The sequence below is a fragment of the Leptodactylus fuscus genome, chromosome 1 (assembly GCF_031893055.1).
Source record: "Leptodactylus fuscus isolate aLepFus1 chromosome 1, aLepFus1.hap2, whole genome shotgun sequence".
Classification (NCBI taxonomy): Eukaryota; Metazoa; Chordata; class Amphibia; order Anura; family Leptodactylidae; genus Leptodactylus; species Leptodactylus fuscus.
In genome coordinates, this window is record NC_134265.1 from 342,226,196 (window position 1) to 342,251,588 (window position 25,393).

At 40.5% G+C, this 25,393-nt stretch overlaps 1 protein-coding gene across 2 annotated transcripts in view; it reads right to left on the reverse strand.

Annotated features, from left to right (window-relative positions):
• The window catches only part of CORIN (corin, serine peptidase), a 194,274-nt gene that overhangs the window by 123,778 nt on the left and 45,103 nt on the right, over window positions 1-25,393 (reverse strand). For both annotated transcript variants that reach the window (XM_075261498.1, XM_075261497.1), the window contains exons 3-4: window positions 11,857-12,222; window positions 3,023-3,233 (exon numbers count right to left, since the gene is read on the reverse strand). In XM_075261498.1, the coding sequence (XP_075117599.1) occupies window positions 3,023-3,233; window positions 11,857-12,222 (577 nt within the window). The remainder of the gene's footprint in view (window positions 1-3,022; window positions 3,234-11,856; window positions 12,223-25,393) is intronic.

Genomic DNA, 25,393 nt, shown 5'->3' on the forward strand with positions numbered 1-25,393 from the left:
AGGTTTGGAGATAGCCTTATTTAAACTGTCAAACTTCATGGGTAACTCCTAGCTGTTGCAGGAGCATGTTCAGACTTCTGTGGTAACTCCTAGCTGTTGCAGGAGCATGTGTGTTTACTGACCTGGGGTGAGTTAACCCTTGGCAGCCTTGTTGTTTCAGCAGTACTGGTGCACCTGGCCAGTGAGCTTAACTGGCAGGGTTTAGTTGCACCCTGTTCACATTGAGTACCGCACCACTGCCCATGTTTGTTGCACTCTGTTCACAGTCAGTACCGCGCCGCACCTCAGCCAGTGTTTGTTGCACCCTGTTCACATTAAGTTCAGACATACAGCCGCCCACTGGGCCTGTGGACCTCGCTGCAGTGTTCTGCAGACTAGAGGTTCTTTTGTTTAAAAAATATTATTTATATATATATATATATATGTATATATATATATATATATATATATATATACACAGAACCGTAACACCAGTAGAATTCTACTGAATATTCTGGAGCATTTTGTTGCCTGTAGTTCAACATTAAAAAGTAAAATCGGATAGGTTAGACAAATGGGCAGGGCTTAGCTCCAAAAGGGGTGTGCTTTGAATGTAGCTCTCTAAGGAGAATTTACGATATAATAATATCATCTCCTAAGTCAATACAATAGACAACTGCAACATCTAAAAATAACAGAACAGCCGATACACAACAGTTACGATACTTTCTTCAATTTAGTTTCCTTGGCCTCTAAACACATCCCACAAAAAACTTTATAATTTGGCGTTCAGCTGGAAGATCAAACAAAATAAACCAAATAATTCTTCAGTTTTATAAATTGGAAACACTCAACTCGATGTGTATTATGCAGTTGTGCAGTAAGCGAATGTCACCAACAGTTGTGTCCAATAAAGAGTCTACAAACAACCGACCACATAATGAAACGGAGAAGGATCTGCTGAGACAATCCAGACCTACAGATATAATCTTATTAAAAGTTATGTCATAAGCCATTCTCCTTCTTAAACACTTGCTACGTCTTGCGTACTATGTAGTTAATAATGAGTATTAATTACGAATTTATGGGCATAGCGGCCATAAAAGCCACGCGGGGAGAGTTGTCTTCATTTGCAGAGATTTACGGTGACGTTGATTGTCATGAGACGTCTTCCTTTTCCATGCTTATGCTTAGGGAATTGCTTTGTCTTTGTCTAGGTTTCTATATAACATTACCTTCAGGTCTTCCTAGAGAACATCTTTGCTAGTACTGTATCAGAGCCTAAATCCAATAAAGAAGCGGTGAACAAATGGAGTTTTCAAGATTTCTCATAAGAGGAATGTTAAACTTTATGGGTCTATGTATCAGGGGATGAAGCGAAAGAGGGACCGTCCTCCTTGTGGAAGATGAAAGGAAAACCGCGCTCACCTTTCCTTTCATCTTCCACAAGGAGGACGGTCCCTCTTTCGCTTCATTGCCTTGACGTCTTGCAGGCGTTCTTTCCAGCGGCTGCCCGTGTCCCTATTGCTTCCAATATTATACGTCATAGAGTTGTTGTGTCACACACAACTCTTCCAGGTGAGCGGACAAATTTTTTGCTTACCTACTTTTTACCCATCATTTCTACACATTGGTCGGCTCGGTGCCCCTCTCTCTCTGTATTTTATGTATCAGGGGAGGTTAGTACGTGTAGTCAAATTTTTGGAAACCATTAATGGTCCGGGTGATCCGTCGTAAAATTGGTCAAATAGGACTGGTCCTACTAGTAGCCTTATATTCAAACCAGAAAAAAAGAATACATAAAAAAATAGGCAAAAAAAAGGAACATAGTAAAGAACAAAACCATCATCACTGATTCTGAGAAAACCTTGTCTACCCACAACTGGGACATTGGTGAATATTAAGTTGACAAAATGGAACAGATATAATAATACTGACCAAGCCAATGAAGCAAATTCGAATCTGTGGCAGGGATGGAGTTAAGCTGCGGATTCTACATTGGCTTTTTCTGAAGGCAAAATACCTTGGTACATACAACCTTACAAGAAAAACTGGTAAGGACTAGAGATGAGCGAGTAGTACTCGATCGAGTAGGTATTCGATCGAATACTACGGTATTCGAAATACTCGTACTCAATCGAGTACCACTCGCTCTTCGAATGGAAAAGTTCGATGCAGAACCAGCATTGATTGGCCGAATGCTATAGAAGTCTTCTCCGTGCAGCTTCCCCGCGGCGTCTTCAAGCTCTGAATTCACTCTGCCAGGCATCGGGCCTGGGCAGAGCCGACTGCGCATGCCTGCTTGTAGTGTGGGCATGTGCAGTCGGCTCTGCCCAAGCCCAATGCCTGGCAGAGTGAATTCAGAGCCGGAAGATGCCATGGGGACGCTGCAAGGAGAAGACTTCTTGGAGGCTCCAGCCCGACCCTCACTCGTGGACTTGGTAAGTATAATTTGATCGAACGTTGCCTACCCCTGAAACGAGCATTTTCCCCCATAGACTATAATAGGGTTCGATATTCGATTCGAGAAGTCAAATATTGAGGGGCTACTCGAAACGAATATCGAACCTCGAACATTTTATTGTTTGCTTATCTCTAGTAAGGACTAATAAAATGTAGCAGCACACACAAGAGGATGGGTAGGGGCTGGTTGTGTCTGATGGGCTCTGGCAGCTCCTGGATGACGGGTCTATAGACTACCGCTACCGGATTTGACTATAAGTTGGACATAGAGGAACTAGAAATCTTCCGGAAGGTGGAAGAGGTTAGCATCGACAACTCAGCAAGACTCCCTCCACCACTCATGTTAAATTTCGGACTACTCCACTTATGGAACATCTATTTTTGGTTGGACAAATATGGATCGTACATTGTTGTCCAGGTTTTATTATGACCGTGGGTTGTCTATGACTTTTTTCTCAAATGTTTCACCCCACTGTTGCGATTCGCAGGTTACGTGCTTCGCACACAAATAGCTCACATTAGATGACATGTACGCCACAAAGACTGATGGTAATAATTGATGAGATAAGTTTCCAAATACCTGTCATCGCCATTACTGATGCATTCAGGAAGAGCCAAGCTACAGCCAAATAGCATGATGTGTTGATAGCAGCTGAGGCGACTGAGATAGCTGAAGAACTTCAGGAACATCTCCATGTCTATGCTCTTGACAAAGGAATACACAGACTTCGGTATCGTGTGGTTGTATGGCAGGAGTTGGCATTGGCTGTGAGTGATGTTCACACAGGAATCTGTAATATAGAATTATCAAATGAACATACAGTATTGCCGCCATTCAGTCCAAATACTATTGCACTGTAAAAACTTGCAAGCCAAAATCGTATCTAGCTTATAGATGTCATGGTATCAAGTATCACTTTAATGTCAACTATGTTCACCAGAGGGTCGTGTTCAGTCCAGATCATGGTCCTACATAGTGATTGATGGCTAGCTCTGTTCAGCTTAGTCGATTAGGCTAGCAGAACAAAGTCCACTCAATGATATTTGCACCTCATAGACATGGTTAATCGTCCCCTCCAGCAATATGTGTACAGGTCAATTACCGTATATACTCGAGTATAAGCCGACCCGAATATAAGCCGAGGCCCCTAATTTTACCACAAAAAACTGGGAAAACTTATTGACTCGAGTATAAGCCTAGGGGGGAAATGCAGCAACTACTGGAAAATTTCAAAAATTAAAATGGTCGGAGTTTTTGGGTGCAGTAGTTGCTGGGAAAGGGGAGGGGGTGTTTTGGTTGTCTGTCTGCCCCTTCCCTGAGCTTGAGGACTGTTTCTTCTTCCCCCACTTGGAATTCAGCCTGGCTGACTATAGGGGATCTGCAGTGCTCCTATTAACCCCTTCCTGACGGACCAGGAGCACTGCAGATGCCCTATATTCAGTAGACACAGGGATACCTAATGTGTATGTGTGACACAAACTGTGCTGAAAAATTCGGCTTATACTCGAGTATAAATTTATTCTTAAGATTAGGAACGTAGGAAAAACCCAGATAGCAAATGAACTACAGCACAGTTGTCTGCAAGGGACGTTACTCAGCCTATACGGCACTGTCTACAGTACTCTGGTGATCTCATACGCACTGGTCACACCAAAATGGCCACTGAATTGACCCTTTATCCCATATTTTGTTCTCACTAGAGTAATGTATCAACGATTATTGCACATAAATTTGTAGAGTTACCCACTTATAGTATACCCTCTCCACAGATACTGACAATGCGTATGTGAAAATAAGTCTTTAGGGCGGATTATGAACATATTTTTTCCAAAAGATGACTTCAATCTTGAGAGTTGTCACAGGGTTTGCAGAAAATTCAACATGAGAATTCTAAGACTTTGTAAGCCATTGATGTTCATGTGTGTAATGTGCAGCATAAGGCAGTCATTTACAGAGATAATTCATCAGATGAAAGGAGAGATTGTGACGTGCTAGATTACATAAAGATTGTTAGTGGATGATAAGACATTTTTTGTTTATTGCGTGTAATATGTTCTCATTATAGGTAATATCTTACCCAACATGTCTTGTCATACTTCATTGGGTTATAATTTTGATGTATTGTAGGTCTCTTGTAGTGTCAAGTAGAACTGGATCTGATGTGATCTGAGTAGTCTAGTATTCTCTACAGGAGGAGCTGCTCATATTTTATGCCGCAAGGTATAACTTACCTATAGGCCGATGGGTCCTCCTACTAATAAAAGTTGGGTTCTCACTTTCCCATCACAGCATGAATATTTTTTTCTACTGATGGGTGACAAGATCATGTGCAAATTGTTGATGGGGTGGAAGGAGGTCACAAACCCAAAGGCCTTATTTACATGTCTGCACATGTCACATACATATGGCGTCCGTATGCAATATGTACCCAATCATTTCAATTAGTTTATTCGGATGTCAGTGTTTTTTTGCGGACCGTATGTCTGCAAAAAAGCAACAAAGCACATCCTTTTTCTCATGGATGCATCATATTAATTAAATAGGTCCATAGGTCCAAGAAAAAAAACTGAATGACATTTGTGTGTTAGGGGGAGTTTACACTATCGTTGCTAATGTCCGTTGCAGTCCTCCGTCATAGGATAACAGCAACGGATATTAAACTGTCACAGAGAATGGTTACAGACTGATTCTGTGTCCCTTCCCATTGACACTAATGTAAACATGATGGAAGCTATCTTCTGTCATGTTTGTTTACTTTTGTAAACCTACTAATATTATAAAAGTGTGCGGGTTTGCATGTTTGTGGGTTTGGATGTTTGCTCCTCAATCACAGCCAAATGGCTGAACGGATTGAGGTGAGATTTTGCACATACCTAGAGGAAGGAAACATAGGCTACATATTAGGTCCCACACACCACCGGATTCCCGCTCACCACTGGTGAAATTTGTCACTGGCTCCGCTGCAGGACCTGAGATGACGTCATTGCAGCTCTTGCAGCAGAGCTCCTATTGGTTGGCTGCAGTTTGGGCCGCAGGAGAAGCCGCACGGCCCGATACGTTGCTGGCATTGCGTGGACGGCAACAGTGTCCAAGTCAGCACCAGTAAACATGGTGGCTGCTCGTGGCCCCCGAGCGACGCTGCCATGCCGGCCAGCAGCGCGGTGCTAGCATAGGTTACGGCCGCAAACCCCCACCTTTGGTTGAAAGAGCGGGGGTCGTTGTCGCGCACCGCATCAGAGGGCCGGTGAGGCACGCGGGCAGCAGGTGCACCACGGCGGGTGAATTTATTATTTATGCTTACTTATATAGCGCCATCACATTCCGCAGCGCTTTACAGATATTGTCAGTCACTGTCCCATATAGGGCTCACAATCTACATTCCCTATCAGTATGTCTTTGGTGTGTGGGAGGAAACCAGAGTACCCAGAGGAAACCCACGCAAACACGGGGAGAACATACAAACTCCTTGCAGATGTTACCCTTGGCAGGATTTGAACCTAGGACTCCAGCACTGCAAGGCTGCAGTGCTAACTACTGAGCCACTGAGCCACCATGCTACCCGTGAAGCACATGGACATAGGAGCGCCTGTGGGGGAAGGGGGCCAGGTGTGTTGAGAAGCGTCAGCCCACGGGTGCGCTGGAGGTGAATCGTGCAGGGAGGGAGGGGGCCGCGGATGAAATCACGAGTAATGCTAGTAGAGGATAAAGTAGTGCATTTTCTTCCATTACAAGGTTAGCTTCCGTCATGTTGTTTACAGTAATGTCAATGGGAACAAACACAGAATAAGTGTGACTTTGACCGTTCTCTGTGACAGTTTAATGTCCGTTGCTGTCATCCTATGACAGAAGACAGCAACGGACACTAGCAATGGTAGTGTGAACTCCCCATGTTCGGTTCTCATGGAACCAGAGGCATTCAAAATATTTTAAAAAAAAGTTCTGCTTTTCATATATGTCAAAAGTGGATCAACCACGGACCGCATACCATCCGCAAATGAGCAGGGTGGGGTTCTGTCCATGAAAAGCACAGATCGTGGAAGCAGACGTGTCAATAACGCTTTAATGACCGGGATGAAGACGGCCTCAATGGTCAACTATTTTTTCCTTTTTTTTTTTTTTTTTTTGTATTTTAGCTGCAAGAATTGTCTTGAAATTGTAACTTTTTGCCACACTTCAGTTGTACATGTAGATGACTGTGTACTTTAGCTTATGGTTCATACTGAATATCCTTTTTTTTTTTAACTATTGCATAGATATGCAATCTGTGCATTTGTTTTATTAGGTGCTAGTCACAGGATTATGTAATGCTGGCAAACAGCCTATTAGCAACGCCTATACTTTTATTTCAGGTGGACTGTAAGCACATGCCACAACTGCAGCCAGGCCCTGTCATGTTGAAGGGAAATTGCGCTGCCGGTATTTGTATGGTATACTTATCTCCGCTCATATGCTTTAATTTTGATGTCATTTTTAATTACCGGTATATAATGTATGCATGATAAAATTTATTTTACACTGTTTTTTTTAAATTATGCATTTATAAGTTTTTTTTTAATAAATAGGGGATTACTATTGTACAACTATTTTTGTGCTGCCTCCATCTTGTAAGAATTGTTCTGGTTTTTTTTCATTCTAGTATCACATGAACCACCTCTTAGTTTGTCAGTAGTTCTGGAATGGTATGTTATGATCTGCGCACTATTTAGAATGATTTATTGTATTTCTTGCATCTTTTTGATATCTCATGAATGTGCCAATTAGTTAACCCCAGATGTACTTGCATTACGCCTGGATTGCCCATTACCGGATTCCTTAAACAGTTTGCTTTGACTCTCTTATTCTAAGCACAGATATGTGTAGTAGAAAAAAAGGAAATAGGAAGGGCACTCACCCACAAAGAGGCTCATCTTCATAAAAAAAACTTCCTTTATTATGGTATCACATCTTTAAAAACAGATTCTTCTCGGGAGGGAATTACAGCATCAATGGCAAGAAAGGCAACAGCCGTTTCGCGCTTCTACTTGCGCTTTTTCAAGCCTCAAAATGCAAATTGCATTGCATTGCATTGTTTCTACATACTTCTATTAGTATCATTTATTTTGGTTACAGTAGTTATTTATGACATTGGCTGTATGTTTGGGGTAATTGTCCTCCTGCAGAATAAATTTGGAGCCAGTCCGGGGTCTATCTGATAATACTGCATAATGGATAAATCTCTTCTTATAATTCTCAGCATTCAGGACATAATTAGTTTGGAAAAAATCCTAAACTACATTTGCAGAAATACAGCCCCAATCTTGAAAGGAACCTCCAGCATGCTCCATTACAGCCTGCAGATTCTCATTATTATACCGCCCTCCAGTCCTTCAGTGAACGTACCGCTTTTTGACTCATCAGCCCAGACCATTTTTCTGAATCCCAGTTTTTCGAACATAGCTGAGTAGCTTGGCCTTGTTTCCATGTTGCAGGTATGGCTTTTTGTTTGCAATTCTTCCATGAAGACCACTTTTGGTCTGTCTTCTCTGAACAGTAGATTAGTGTACATAGGTCCCAATGGTTTCTACCAGTTCTGATTTGATGGCACTGCTGAACATCTTGCAATTTCAAAGGGAAGTAAGCATGATGTGTCTTTCATCTGATGCACTAAGTTTTCTGGGCCATTCATTGCATCTACTCTCCTCAATGATGCCAGATCTTTGGTGCTTCCTTAAAAGGAGCTTGAACATCTTGAAACCCTAATCAGAAATGACTGATTGACTCCAAATTTATTCTACACAGGACAATGCCCCCCAAACATACAGCCGATGTCATGAAGAACTATTTTCAGCGTAAAGAAGAACAATGAGTCGTGGAAGTAATGATATGGACTACTCGGAGCCCTGATCTGAACATCATCCAGTCTGTCTGGGATTATATAAAGAGACATTCCCCAGAGTATAATAAGTGGATGCCCAGGGAAGGTCAAACGTAAAAATACAATGTTACTCACCTCTCCTGGGCTCCAGTGTAACTCCCTCTTCTCTTCCAGTCTTCTGACTGAGGTCAGAGACCACTGAGACCACAACAATTCCTGATGACAGGCAGAAGGTCCAAACAGAATGGGGGAGTCGCTCTAGAGCCCTGGAGACATGAGTAACACTGTTTTATGTTTGGACACCTCCCTTGGGCATTGCTTTTTTGACTCTGAGGTCTTAACGGACCCCAGTGTATACCAGTAGTTTTAGTTCAGACTGGGGTTAAGCCGATCTTGACTTTTCAGGATCGATTTTAAAATCCGATTTCCGATCATTTTTCATTCAAACCCGATCTCAATCCCAATTCCGATCCCAATGCAAGTCAATGGGATTTTTTTATTAATCGGAGATCGGATTTTAAAAGCAATCCTATTCACTATACAGCATGGAATCCAACAATTGTTAGAATCCACGCTGTGTAGTGAATCACTAAAGTAGCCAGAGTATTTTTTTTTTAAACCTCTGGCTACTTAGTCCCCCCTGGTGTCCACTTACCTGCAGAGATGGCTGGTCCGGTGCTCGGTGTGTTCTCCTTCTTCCTCTCGCTGCCGCTCCACGCTGTTCTTCTCCCTTCGCTTGCCCCTCCCTGCCAGGTTAGGAGAGTGTGGGCAGGTTAGGAGAGTGTGGGCGGATACTGGGAGGGAAGACGTCACGTCTCCCCGCCCTGTACCCGTCCACACTCTCCTAAGCCACAAGCCCCGCAGCGAGGCAAGAAGGAGGGCACCGGAGCAGCCATCTCTGGAGGTAAGTAGCTGCTAGAGATGTTTAGTTTAGCCTCTCATTCAAATAAATGGAGGCAGCCGGCGCACAGGGGCACACCGATCTCGATCCCACCTAAAAAGATCGTGTTCACGATCGCTCAACCCTAGTTCAGACGTTTTCAGTCCAAAAGAAACTGTGGGGTGTGAACCTCGTTAGATGACTCGATCGAGGATCGCCTGACACAAACTCATACTTTAGCTCATAGCTTTACAATGGGCATAACCTAAATAATCATAATTAACCGTAATCAAGGTAAAACGTCAAAATTGCCTAGCCCTATTAGTAGTAATTTTTTTTGGGGGGGTTGCATTTCGAAAACAATAATGAATTTATTCAACTGTCAAGTACATTAATATTACCTCGATATTACTGAAAAAAATGGAGAACTAGAGAAAAAAAATTAGCTGAAAAAAACCAAACCGTCCAAACATTAAATCTTTGTACTCCGTGTCCCCTAACAGCTACCCACAGGGACAAATGTATTGTACCATTTATAGTGAAATTCCTTTCACCACGTGAACACGCTGCTTTTCCTTTCAGAGCAATAGTTTCAAGACAACATTAGATCGTATCACAAGTTGCAGTAAACGTTTCAGCCTTTGGGAAAATGCAAAAATACAAGTGAAACTCATTTTCACTTCTTTTTTTTTTCTTGGTAAGTGTTTCTAATTTACGATTTCTTTTAAGCATAGCGAATGTACATTTCACAGGAAATATATCCTGGTGTGCGGACATTCCATCCCAGGTACCATACAAGTAAACTTGCGGATTACCTTCATGTTTTCTATTAAGTGACACGACCCTTTCGTTCTACATATGTACGGATCAGGACAATACAAAGGACACTAAGAATGCAATAGTGTCATAGGAAGGATGAATTTCTAATTCATGAAAATGACATAAATTTTATCAAATTTATCAAGGTGGTACATAAGGCTAAAGGGTTGATTCACATGTATCAGATTTTTCTGCTGAAATTTCTGCGAATCAATTAAATCAATTAAATCAAAATACTCGAGTATAACCCAAATTTTTCAGCACAGTTTTTGTCAAGCAAAAAATAAAATATATATATATATATATATATATATATATATATATATATATATATATATATTTATATATATATATATATTTATATATTTTATTTATTTATTTTATTTATTTTTTTGGGAGGGAGGGTCTATGACCAGCCACAATAGTAATGTATAGAATCTCCCATAAAATGGTGAAAAAAAAAAGAAGCTTTAAAATAATGTAATAAAAAATAAAATAAATAAAAGTTGTAAATCCCTCCTTTCCCTAGAATACATATAAAAGTAGAAAATGACTGTGACACACAAACACATTAGGTATCCCTGTGTCTACTGAATATAGGGGATCTGCAGTGCTCCTGTTCTGTCGAGAAGGGGTTAATAGTAGCACTGCACATACCCTATAGTCAGCCAGACTGAATTCCAAGTGGGCGGAAAAACCCCAGTCCTCAAGCTCAGGGAAGGGGCAGACAGACAACCAAAACACCCCCTCCCCTTCCCCAGCATCTACTGCACCCAAAAACTCCGACCATTTTAATTTTTGAAATTTTCCAGTAGCTGCTGTATTTCCCCCCTCGGCTTATACTCGAGTCAATAAGTTTTCTCAGTTTTTTGTTGTAAAATTAGGGGCCTCGGCTTATATTCGGGTCGGCTTATACTCAAGTATATACGGTACTTGCACACGTAATAGTATTTGCTGAAGATTTTCTGTACTGTATTGTGCACCTAAATGTGCATTTTGGCACAGTTTTTGCTTCTATTTCACCCTTCCCATTAAAATAGGTAAAAAAAAGATCTACACAATGAAATGACAGGCTGCAGATTTTATCCCTTTCCTGATATCTGCCGTACTATTACACCGGAAATTAGGTCTTTAAAGATGGTGGCCACTCTGTTGACAAGCAGCCACCATAGTGACAAGGTCTTTGCTGCATTTGCAGAGTGAACTTTGCACTTTGCTGTAGCTCAATAGACTAAAACAAGACCCCTGGGGCTGGTCCTCACAAGCCCCAGCCCCAGGCCTTAGCCAATTCCAGCTGATTTTTCCTTTGAAGGCTCCTGGGCCTGTCATTCCAATATAGCTATTGAGGCTGGTCTAAGACCAGCCTCAATAGCTGAGAAGAGAATATCCTATACACTGCAATACGGGGACAAGCAATACAAAGATTGCAGGTTCAAGTCGTTTAGGTGGGTTAACTTTGACACTGTGACTAGATTATTTTGGTACCTGCCTTTCGTACACAAGGTTTTAGGTTTGAGATCTAATGAAAATATAACCAGAATAAATCTTTAAACCTCCTCATTAGTATTCATGGGCCTGATCTAATATATACCAGGGCAGCGTATAATGACGCAGCTGGTCGGGTGAAGGTTAATTTTGGTCAACCTGATTTTGAGAAGACGCTGTATTTTCTTATCAGAACTCAAATTTTTCATTAAACCATTTCATGACAAAAGCACACAACATGCCAATAAAAACCTTGAAAGGCTGCAATTGACACCTGGCCACATAAATACATATAGGATAGCCAGCATATTGTGACAGCTCTCTAACTTAAAAAATAAGAGAAATATTTGTTGGTCACAATAATAGAATTATTACCTTCTGTAGCAGTGGGAAGTGGTCTCATAGTCGGTCTCATAGGCGCATTGTCCCGGAACTCTGAAGAGACTGTAGTGGGCATGCTCTCATCTTCCGTAGTCTCTTTGGTCTGTCCAGTTTCAGTTTTTGTGCTTTGTGTAAAAGGGGAGGGTTGATTTTGACGCAAAGGATCTGTCCCTCTGCTAAAGTTTGTATAACTTTGGTCAACTTGGGTTGTAGTTTTCCACAAAGGAGTCAATATGTCCCAGTCTCGTACTGTCACTGAGGCGTTGTCATTCATCTTTAAAAAAGGAATGTCAGAAGACCCAATTCCATTGGTTAATGTGTCGCTTCTATTGGAGTCAAAGCAGTTTCTGTCTATGACACCTAAAAGGAAAAAATATACAAATTTAAATTACAATTTTTATAAATATATGTGGAATTTTCAAAAAAAAGCCTCCCATTGATTTCAATGGGTTCTGCTAGCTTTTTTTCCCCACTTTTCCTAAAGGGATATGATTATGGAGCACAGTGTCAATATGCTGCAAGCCAAATGGGTGCAGAATATTTTGATATTTGATAGGACTTGCTTATAGTAAGGCTGGGTTCACATCCAGGTTTCCATCGTAAACCCCGGTTAAACTGGAGAGGGGACGGTTTACCGGCGGTCAGCTTTAAAACCCATTCATTGGAAAGGGTTTTTAAAGTTGACCGCCGGCGTCCATATGCAGCCTCTCTGCCTGGAAACTTGCATGTACGGTTTCCAGGCAGAGAGGACAGTGGCGGTCACCTTTAAAAACTCATTGAAATGATTGGGTTTTAAAGCTGACCACCGGCAAGTCGTCCCCTGACCAGTCTCCCCAGGGTTTATGATGGAAACCCCGGAGAGGTAGAGTGAACGCCGCTTAAGAGAGTGTGTCCAAGGATGGTTGTTACATGTTTACCACCCACTTGTATAATAAGTCGCTCTACAGCAGCCGTATAGTATGGTATTGTGTAATCCAGCTGAGATCTGAGCACAGAAACCTAAAATGTCAGACGTAGACTCGATGCTCATACTGGGAAGCCTGGCTATAGTTTTTCCTAGCGGATTTTATTAATAGCTATCCATTTTCCTATTCACTCGGGAACGTGACAGCGCCCAACAGCTAAGGACTTTCTTCTTAAACAGCTGCTGTTTATGTGAACTGTAAACTCTTACATATGCCTCTATTTTAATTCTTCCAAATAAACAGAAATGTGATGAAGTAAGAAAGGACGTAGGAAAACACATTATATAGTGAGCTCTAACACGTGGTGTATAAGATACTGCAGACTAATACATCGAGGAATCACATGTATAGGGGAATAAACCTCAAGGATGGAGGATGGAGTAGCTAAAAATACCGTCTCACCCCATGCAGTGAATCTACGGTGCTGGATACTTAAATGGGGTTGTCCAGTATCCGATCACTAGGACCCCCATCTATTACAATGCGATCCTATGATTCCTTATATGAATAGATCATGTGTAGAGATGAGCGAACAGTAAAATGTTCGAGATTCGATATTCGTTTCGAGTAGCCCCTCAATATTCGACTACTCGAATTGAATATCGAACTCCATTATAGTCTATGGGGGGAAAATGCTCGTTTCAGGGGTAGGCAACGTTCGATCAAATTACACTTACCAAGTCCACGAGTGAGGATCGGGCTGGATCCTCCGAGAAGTCTTCTCCTTGCAGCGTCCCCGCGGCGTCTTCAGGGCTCGTCATTCACTCTGCCAGGCATCGGGCCTGGGCAGAGCCGACTGCGCATGCCCGCACTACAAGCAGACATGCGCAGTCGGCTCTGCCCAGGCCCGATGCCTGGCAGAGTGAATGAAGAGCCGGAAGACGCCGCGGGGACCCTGCACGGAGAAGACTTCTAAAGGTAGGAGAAGAACCAGCGTTGATTGGCCAACTGTATAGCATTCGGCCAATCAATGCTGGTTCTGCATCGAAATTTTACATTCGAATAGCGAGTAGTACTCGATCGAGTACGAGTATTTCGAATACCGTAGTATCCGATCGAATACCTACTCGATCGAATTCTACTTGCTCATCTCTAATCATGTGCGTTGGCTCTCTATTCACTTCCAGGGGATTGTTGAAAAAACAGAAAACTGTGTTTGGGCAGCCCCTTAGAGATAAAAGTTATGGCGACAAAACATGTTCTACTGAGAAGTTAAAGAATGGGTACAATGTCTCCATGCCAATAGGCGTGCCCATGTATTTTACATAACAAGCACTGGGATACACAGGTACCCCAATGCATTATTACAAAAAAAAAAAAAAAAAAAAGTAAAATTAAGCAATTCCCCTTATGGGACAAAAAAAAAGTGCAATAAAATAAAATCAGTAAAACAATAATTTAATTTAATTTGCAGGTTTGGAAAAAATAATACAATAAACAAATTACATTCCAAAAAACCAACAAAAATCATACACAGTCAGCGCTCTTGGAAAGTGGGTGGAGGTAAATCAGGAAAAAAAGACGCTGTGCCCAGAAGGCCAACATTAGCCACGGTATTAAATAAAAAAAATGTATAAAGATTTGTTACTTGACCATTTTATCAGGAAAATGAGTTTAGAATTATATACGAATGAAGTTATATCTCTGTCCTAAATCAAAACCAGTTGATATTTCCCTGCCAGATGCTGTATTTTCATCCTGGTGGCGATTTTGGCTCATGGACCCATACTAATATACTAAAAACTGTATCTGAATCATCATTTGCAACACAGAAAACTAAATACTGCAATAAATCTGTACATGAGAAAACAAACAGATAGAAATTCCAACAATGGACGTTTACCGTATATACTTGAGTATAAGCCGAATTTTTCAGCAGTTTTTTTTTTTTTTATGTAGATTATGAGCCCCACATAGAGTTCACAATGTACATTTTTTCCCTATCAGTATGTCTTTTGGAATATAGGATGGAAATCCATGCAAACACGGGGAGAACATACAAACTCCCTGCAGATGGTTTTTTGCTCCTGGTGGGATTTGAACACCAGGACTCCAGCACATGTGGCCCCCTTTTCAGCACAGTTTTTGTGCTGAAAAAGCCCCCCTCGGCTTATACTCGAGTCAGCAAAAAAAAAAATAATATCTTTTTTTATTTTATTTTTTTTAAGGCGGGGGGGTCCATGACCAGTCACAATATCAATGAATAGAATCTCCCATAAAATAGTGCAAAAAAAAAAAAAAAAAGGATTTAAAAAAAAAAAATTAAAAGTTGTAAATCCCTCCTTTCCCTAGAATACATATAAAAGTAGAAAATGACTGTGACACACAAACACATTAGGTATCCTGTGTCTACTGAATATAGGGGATCTGCAGTGCTCCTGTTCTGTCAGGAAGGGGTTAATAGGAGCACTGCAGATCCCCTATAGTCAGCCAGGCTGAATTCCAAGTGGGGAAAAAGAAAACCCAGTCCTCATGGAAGTTGCAGACAGACAACCAAAACACCCCCTCCCCTTCCCCAGCACCTACTGCACCCAAAAACTGCAACCATTTTAATTTTTGAAATTTTCCAGTAGCTGCTGCATTTCTCCCCTCGGCTTATACTTGAGTCAATAAGTTTTCCCAGTTTTTTGTGGTAAAATTAGGGGCCTCGGCTTATATTCGGGTCGGCTTATACTCGAGTATATACGGTAACTATTAAAACCGTAAACTTTATTAGATTATTTAAATTCATGGAACACAAACCCTACAAAATCGCATAAAAAACACACTAGTACGCTCCCTACATGATCTGGATTAGGGAAAGCGATACGGATATGTTGTAAGCAATTAGCTGTCCATACTACAGGAGATCACTAATCCATATAGCCTCCAGATAACTGAGTCTACTGATATATTTTATTGTAAGATAAATTGTGGTCACCGTCACTACTGCAACCATATATACATGTTTCAGCCCAATCAGGTGAATATAACACTGCCAAAAAGGTCTATAGTCTATATCAGTAGTCTGTATCTAGCTATTGCCTAAAAAAGTAATGACTAGCTGCCATAAATGACTACCTTACGCGTTTCAATACCCCCATTGAACTTTCTATGGATATCTCATCAATTTAAAAGGAGTCACCAAATCTTATGTAAACTACATTGTGTCACTGCATAATAGGATGATATCCAGTTTTCTAATATACTTTGCGTTTCGATTCCAAAATATTTCCTTCTCAGTGCTTATAAGTTCTCTTACGTACCTGAAAAACCAGGAGGGACATAATATATTTCATAAATGCAAATTTGTAACACTGTAACACTGAGCTTGTAACACTATAATGGCAAGTTATCTATTTTTGGCAGTACAGTAATGTATTTATCACGAAATCTTAGAAACCTGAAAGCCACTTTAGAGGGGTTGTCACAAGATGGCCATTTACCGTAAGTCATATCCTGGGAATATATTAAAATGTTTAAAAAAAAAAACATACTATACAAAAACATTTTTTTTATATTAAAAAAAAATTAATATAAATAGGCTTCTTGTCATTGAATTTTTCTAAATCAGAGAAAAGGTATCAGAAAATCCATTAAAAAAAACATAATTTATCCCACAATATCAAAAATAAAATCGTTATCATTAAAACTGAATAAAAAGTGATCAAAAAAATCCACATAACTCAAGATTTGCCAACAATTTACATTTTATCCCACAAAAAATAAGTAGTTGTCACTGGAAAAAAAACCAAATAGGCATATGCTAAAAATAAAACAAATAATTTTGGGGTTAGAGTTACTAGTATAACATTAAAAAAACAGTATATATTTGGCATAGTCATGTACTGGCCCACAGAATAAATGTTCTATAGGCTGCACAGTGCAGAGAAAAAATTTAGAACGTAGAAAATGCATAAACTGCCTTTTTTTCCCGCTCAATAAAATTAGCCAATAGTATACAGATTATGTTTCCTAAAATGCTGCAACAGAAAAACCTATCACACACAAAAAAAATTTCCTGATACAGCACAAAAAATGCAAAAAAGTTATGGCTCTTAAGATGTGATAATGGAAGACAATAACAAAAAGGGCTACATCCTTAAAGGGGCTTCTGGTTGATGACTTATCTTTAGAATAGGTCATTATTCTGGGCCCCACTGCGACTGCACCCTCTGCACCCCCTCAGGTTACGCCCCTGTCAGAGATACTGAAGTCTCTGACCTATGAGCCAAAGGGCCCGGCATACTACACTAATACAGTGAACAAAACCCCAATGTATCCTATTAACGTGAGCATAATGATTCGCAAACACTGTAAATTGCCTGCAGACCTCTGTAATCCATCTGCAAACCGTGCACATTCACTAAATGTTTCTACAACAATCGCTTCTATATGCTCTCATTATCCCATAGATATATTAAATGAACGTAATTATGTTTGTGCAGAAAATTACTATAGAAACTATTAGTGTGCAGGCAATGACATGCATGGATTATATATATAACCACAAGAAAGCAAGAAAGCTACAGGCCTTTTGTACAAGCCGGTTTACAAAATATACAGAATTGATCATTTGATACATTCTTATTTTCCCATAGATATATTAAATAATTGTAAAATAATTACATTTGTGCAGCAAATTAACATGAAGCCATTAGAGTACGGACTATGACATGCATGGACTATATATATATATATATATATATATATATATATATATATATATATATATATGTGTGTGTGTGTGTATAGATGTATATATATGTGTATGCGCACACATACACAATATAGAACTCCCAACATTTTCTAAGAATTAGATAAGTTCCATCATTCCCTGACCAACGAACCTTAAAATCAAATATTCCTATACCGTACACAAACACTAAGGACTAGATTAATCTACAGATGTGGCAAGCATAAACTTTAAATTCAATGTGTTAAATGTCAGTTTAAAGTCTGCTGCCTCATGGTATGTAACATGATAAATGTCTAGTTAAAGTTTGCTACATCGGAGCCGGTACATTTTTAGGTCTATGTACACACTAGAACCATGGCACAGAAACTGTAAGGAGACAATTAATTTCACATCACTCATTTTCATAGTCCGTAACGGATCATCATAATATAGGTCATGCTGTATTTTTGTCTGTTTTCATGAATCCCTCCATAAACTGCAATGTATGAGGGATCCATGAAAATGGACGCTCCTCAGGTACGTTGGCGTGCAAATGTGGCCGTGTGATATACAGTCCGTGGAGATGTGATATACAGTCCATGGTCATGTGATGGACACACAGGTGCACAGCTCGTTACAAGACAGGGGTCTGATTATTGTGACTATAATGAGCTGAGCCCCTGTGTGCCCATCACATGACCATGGACTGTATATCACATGAGCATGGACTGAACATCACATGACCATAGACTGTGCATGACATGACCATGGACTGTACATCACATGACCATGGACTGTATATCACATGACCATGGACTGTATATAACATGACCATTGACTGTATATCAAATGACCATGGACTGTATATGACATGAGCATGGACTGTATATCACATGAGCATGGACTGTATATCACATGACCATGGACTGTATATCACATGACCATGGACTGTACATCACATGACCATGGACTGTATATTACATGAGCATGAACTGTATATCACATGACCATGGACTGTACATCACATGACCATAGACTGTATATCACATGACCATGGACTGTATATCACATGACCATGGACTGTACATCACATGACCATGGACTGTATATCACATGACCATGGACTGTATATCACATGACCATGGACTGTACATCACATGACCATGGACTGTATATCACATGACCATGGACTGTATATCACATGACCATGGACTGTATATCACATGACCATGGACTGTATATCACATGACCATGGACTGTACATCACATGACCATGGACTGTATATCACATGAGCATGGACTGTATATCACATGACCATGGACTGTATATCACATGACCATGGACTGTACATCACATGACCATGGACTGTATATCACATGAGCATGGACTAATATTTATCCACTAAAAGAATGAATGACAACAAGCAGAGATCTAGAAAACCGTGAGGAATACATACAGAAAGTATATTGGAAAATTGTGGAACTTTTACTATACAATCATATTGATCTCTTAACATTAGTTTGAAACTGGACAACCCCTTTAAGTTTCAATACAGTAACATTTACATTACACTAGAATAGAGCCTTCTATAAGCATTCTAACTGAATCCATCATTCTAATTCTCGATCATTTCAATAGATTTTGGATAAAATACTTTGTAACGCACCTGAACATTCCCCATGAATTGCTAATAGGTTACCATTACACATTCAGTTTCCTGCACTGAGATAACATTTCCTCCTCATCAGCTTCTAAATGTCATGTATCTAAAGATTATCTCATTCACTATTGGCTTTTGAAAGGGCACGGTTCTGCCCAATGGTATATTTAGAAGTTGGCAGCAGTAGGACGATGCTATCAAGGAAGTCATATGATGTTTTTTTTGTCCTGAGATAAATGAAAGCTTATACTTTCCATGAATTATTTAGCATCCCTAAGCAGGTTATCCTTGCTAGGGAGCAGTAGATGGCAATGACTACGACGCAGACGTTGCGATTCCTGTTTTTTCTCGGTAGAACCTCTGACATAAGACATATGAAATGATTTGTATGGCGCAGTTGAGTTCATGCTATAATCTAATATCCTTCCTCTCTCTCTTTAAGGCTTTGTAAATTTAATCAGTTTTGCTTGCGCCGTAATTCACTTTGAAACTTGTGTGTAAATATATCCCAGGCGTTTCATGGTGCGGCTATTTTTAGCCTTGCCTTGTTATTCGGAGACTGAGATATGTTCTGGGATCGTATCATACGCCAGATATTTCTATTTTTCTTGCTGGGAGGCAAAGTAGATGAAGGAGAGGAATTTAGTGTCATTGACTGCAGTTAGAACAACATGAATGAGGCTAGATAAATAGCGCAGGACGTCGCATTATAGGGACTGGGATAACAACTATTCATCAAAATAGTCATTTCTTACCCTAAGCTAATGAACAGCGGTACAAAGATTTCATTTTACTCCTTAGACCCGACCCTAACCCTCGTCTCAAGTCTTAAAGAAATAAGAATGAAGCCAATAATGTATAATAGGAGGCTAATGTGTTACTGTAAATCCATTCCTCCTTCTATGTAAATGTCTCTCTAAAATTTTAAAGTTTAATTTTAAAGTTTTAAAGTTTAAAGGGAACCTGTCACATGAAAAATGCAGTTAGCATATTGTAGAGCAGGAGGAGCTGAGCAGATTGATATATTGTTTTCTGGGAAAAGATTCAGTATAACTTGTCATTTATACTCTGAAATCTCTGCTCTTTCTATGATGAGAAGTCAAGGGGCGGAGCTATCTGTGAATGATAGCCTCCACTCTACAACTGTGTGAACAGAGATAACTGTCAATCACTGACAAGACCGCCACCATAGCATAGAACATGATGACTTCAAAGGGGCCACACAGTGGCTCAGTGGTTAGCACTGCAGCCTTGCAGCGCTGGAGTCCTGGTGTTCAAATCCTGCCAAGGGCAAAAAACCATCTGCAAGGAGTTTGTATGTTCTCCCCGTGTTTGCATGGATTTCCATCCCGTATTCCAAAGACATACTGATAGGGAAAAATGTACATTGTGAGCCCTATGTGGGGCTCACAATCTACATTTAAAAAAAAAAAAAAAAAAGAACATGATGACTTCAATGGATGAATGACAAGTTATACTGAACCTTTTCTTATAAAACTACTAGCCTCTGCCCGTGACTTTGTCTACGTGCTGTTGGTATCAATGATCCGCCTATATTCAGCAAATTGGTTTGCCTGCTCTGGCATTTTGGCAGATCTTAAACTGTCCTGTTGCTGAACTTCTTCCTTATGCCGTGTCTGGGACGGCTGGGACGCAATCTAATGAACGTGTTATTGGCGTTGATAATCTGGCTGCTCTGGCGTTTCGTCAGCTGTCAAGATGGCCTGCTGCTAAACTCATTCCTCGCACTGTGCCTGTGATTGTTACGGCATCTCAGCAGCTCACTAGGAAGCCATACAATGAATATGTTGTTAGCGTTGATCATTCCCCTCAGCTCCGCTTGAGGAGAAGTCTGTGACTTCTGGCTACTATGTCTGGCGGCATGTTTAAAAGTAGCAAACTACCAATTTGGTTTAAAGGTGTTTTCCCATCCAGTGTGTCAGCATGTTGCCTGGGGCAGATCGGATAATAGGCAAATGCATGTACAGAATCCACTGAGGGTTAACTGAGTGTTTATACAGAGAGATAACAGACCTGGCTTTATCAGAACCTGAGATAAGCTGCTGCCAAGAGCAGTGTAATATATTATGTGAACATAAATTTATAACAGTTGTGAAGCCATGTCATTTACCGGGATAAAAAGTCGCCTATGTGTAAATCGAGGTTACAGTCTATCTATATGCCAAATTTCATTCAAATCAGTTCAGCCGTTTTTGCATGATTGAGGAACAAACATCCAAATACACAAACTTTCACATTTATAATATTAGTAGGATATCAGTCTGCTCAGCTCCTGTCCTCAGATTGAACTGCATGTTACATATGACAGGTTCCCTTTAAGTCCTGGCAGAAGGCAAGGAACCATTGAGTGGGTACTTGATCAGAAGTATTAAGTAACAGACTTTTAAGTAAAGGTACTCATACACTTCAAATAGTTGATTGTTCAGCTGTCAACTACTACCCCCAACATCCCTTTCACTAATATACACATGCATACTTGGTTTGGCTGACATCCATGTGTTTTAGAGGGTAAGGGGTAAATAGGTCACTGCCAAACATCTCTGGAACAGCTTAAAGGGGTTGTCTAGGATAACTTGTTTTTTTGCAAGGAGGCCAGGGAAGGTGAAAAAGAAAGAAAGAAAGAAAACCTACTCACTGGTCCCCTGTTCTCCAATGTCTCCCACTGTGGTCTGGTCCTGCTGCTCCAGGGTCTTGTTTTGGTGGAAGTCTCCGCCGCACTACTGTGGCCAATCAGCTGCCTAACGGAAGGACAGGTGACGTATGCGAATGACGTCCCAGTTCCTTTTCTTAGGTCGCCAATTGGTCACAGAGGTCACGCGCCAAGGGGACATCCACCAAAGCAAGACCCTGGAGCAACCCGACTGGACCTCGGTGGGAGACACTAGAGCACCAGGGACAGGTGAGTATGGGTTGTTTTTTTCAGCTTCCTGGCCTCATTGCAACCCCTTTAACTGTAGGGAATGCAAAATGTATCCAAACCTTCTTGTAGTGAAGCTATTGAGTATATTTTACACTTTTGCCACTAAGAAGTGATTATGAAATTTTTATGTTGCTATGATAACTGTTAAACTGGAGTGACAAAACCAAAAAGACTGAGCCTCCATGTTTCACAGCTGGATGTGTAACCATCTTTTTGCTCGTTGAACCGCCATAGGTCTGTTATTTCTACTTAACATCAAGAGCACTCCAGAATCCCTGAGCCAGGAGACCACTGCACAGCTGAGCCCTTAGGGAACAATAACTCCCAACATCTACACTAGTTCATCCCCCATCACTGGCCCTGGGCCTGGGGCAGATTTGGCAGAAATGGACACAGTCAAAACCTTAACCACCACCTGAGAAGTTTGGTCAGTCACTATCTAGGGCCTAACTCCAGTCATCATGTGCACCAAAATGTTCCCACCAAAACCTGGTAGACCATATACTAGGTCATTTTAGATTTGAATATACTAAAATACGAATATCTAGATTGACTTCCAAGTTAAAAAATGGTCAGAATCTGACATCAATTCTTACTTCATAGCTAATGGAGCATTCACACGGAGTAACGCCGGCCGTAATTTGTGCTTATTTTTACCGGCGTAGAAATGCGAGGGTCGCGTTTACGCTGCGTTTACACAGCGTTTTTTTACTATGAGCGTATACGCTGCATTTTTTGCTCACGTAAACCCTTGGCAGCCATGTGTGTTTCACTTGTACTGGTGCACCAGGCCAGTGAGCTTAACTGGCAGGATATTAGTTGCACCTTGTTCACATGGAGTGTCGCACAGTACACACTGTTCACATTGAGTTCAGGCTGCAGTGTCTTGCAGTAGTGCACATTGAGTCCACGCTGCAGTGTCTTTGAAGTAGTTCACATTGATTTTCATGCTGCAGTGTCTTTGCAGTAGTTCACATCTGAGTTCAGACATACAGCCGCCCACCATTGGGCCTGTGGACCTCGCTGTAGTGTGCAGCTAAGAGGTTCTGTAGTTTAAAATATATATATATATATATATATATATATATATACATACAGAACCGTAACAGTAGGTAAGCATTCGATCACTCTTGCCCATCACTATGTTGTATCTCACAGTCCATTCCTACTATAAAGCAATGTCTTCTTGCTTTTGGTTTCAGAAGAGCCTTGACCAGGTTTCAAACAACTTCAGGGAGCAGAAGTTGAGAAACAAAAATCTGCTTCAGATGTCGTTGTCTTGTGCCGGACCACATGGATCCTATTGTGGCAGAGCCAAGTTATTTCCTTAGAATTTCGGGCCCACTAGAGGACCATCTACAGATCTCATCTATCTATGATTTATATGATCACTTATAGAATCAATATAATAGATGTCTACATCACAAGCACATCTTCTGGGGCACAGCTAAAAACACAATGACTGGTTTACGTTTATCTACATGTGGTACAAGATATTTCAACATGTATGCACAGAGGTACATGCATCACGTAAAGCCTCAGGTTTGTTCTAAGGCAGTCATCTCATTTCTCTCCGGTTAAAGTATCCTCTCCAGCATGGAACAATGTGCAAAACATTAAAGTAATGGCATGCTCATCCAATTCCAGTAGCATCAGGGAGTCGCACCTACTTGACCACATTTCACGCTCACTGGAAATCCCATATTTGAATTGTCAGTTTTCATGCCAAACTTTTGGGATTCCAACATTTTTCTGAAGGTATTAAACAACCGTTTCTGCACTTCTTAAAATTTACTTTAGTTGAGATCCTTTTATTGTTCGCTACGCTATGGGGGGTTGTAATAGGAAAGCCATAACTGCATTGTCCAGTCTTCATATATAATGTTAAGATGACAGCAGGCTTTAGCTAATGATCTCAATGCTATAATGTATTCGTCTTTAAATAGGGGAAGACATACCGCACGTGCAGTCTGTGCAGCTCAACTGGGGGCCCATCTTTGCAACTCTATGCAAAGGGGTTCATCGCTGTGTTAAATAGAAAATAACAGGGTCTCCTACCGTCTACCAGATGCCACGTAACGCACTGTTACATAACATGGGATGTTTGTTTTATGCTTGCTGTGTATATCCACACAGGAGATGTGTCACAATCTACAGAACATGGGATAAGTGTTTGCTTGCTTGGGACCCCCTCGAGATCGGAAGAATGGGTAATCGAATGGGACTTTTGGTTTCCCTGTTCTCCTGATCACTGGTGGTCCAAACACTGGAACTCGGGATTAATGTGGCACAACCCCTTTAACATTTTATCCAACCTTTTTGTATCTAAATCCATCCTTGTATACGACTTGTAGACTAAGCATTTGACACTTACAAAGCAATCACTGATGTCACTAGATCAATCAATTCATCAATCTATCAAAAACGTAAAGCAATTTTTTGGTAAACCTATTGGGAAATTCCTTCCATCTTGTCCCTTTGAAAAAAAACTTTAGTAATTTAGTTACTAAATTTAATATGTCGTTTTCAACTATTTCTGCTCTCCAAATTTACCTGTTGTTTATGTCTAAGTTCAAGTAAACTACAGTATATAGAAATCTATATTCTATATCCTAGCCTACAAGCTGTTCACGTCTGCCCAATTCATCTCTATTACAGTTTTCTGCAAGATATGTCATCCATTGCTCCGGACAAGCACAGTATACACAACATTGCTTTGCAATGGCAGATTGGACTTGAATGGAACACATAGAAGTCACAATTTTGAAGCTACTTGGGCTACTTTTTGAGCGCAATTTGTTCCTATTTTCGTTGGATTTTTTTGCTACTCATTTGCGCATTTTTTTCCAATTATAATGCTGCCTTCTCCATGTTGGATTTTTGCATTATACGCTATTAATTAATTCCAACATGTCTAGCTCTCCTGCACCTAGACACAGAAATAAGAGCACCATTGGGGAAATGACTTTATGTCAGTAATGGCAATACGTAGATATCCAGCACTCCAAAGGTTTCTTGTTGTATAAAAGTATAAGCTTTATTCTGGAGACATGCTCCCTTTAAAATTCACGTATATACATCATATGTTGTATATACGTGAATTTTAAAGGGAGCATGTCTCCAGAAAAAAGCTTATACTTTTATACAACAAGAAACCTTTGGAGTGCTGGATATCTACGTATTGCCATTTCCTCTTCACCTAGCTGGAAGGTCCTCCGTGCATCTCCATGTTTCTTCTTTTGGGTCTCATTGCATCTGAATGAGTAAGTCTACCTCAATACTTACCTGTTATTTTATCATGTGGCTG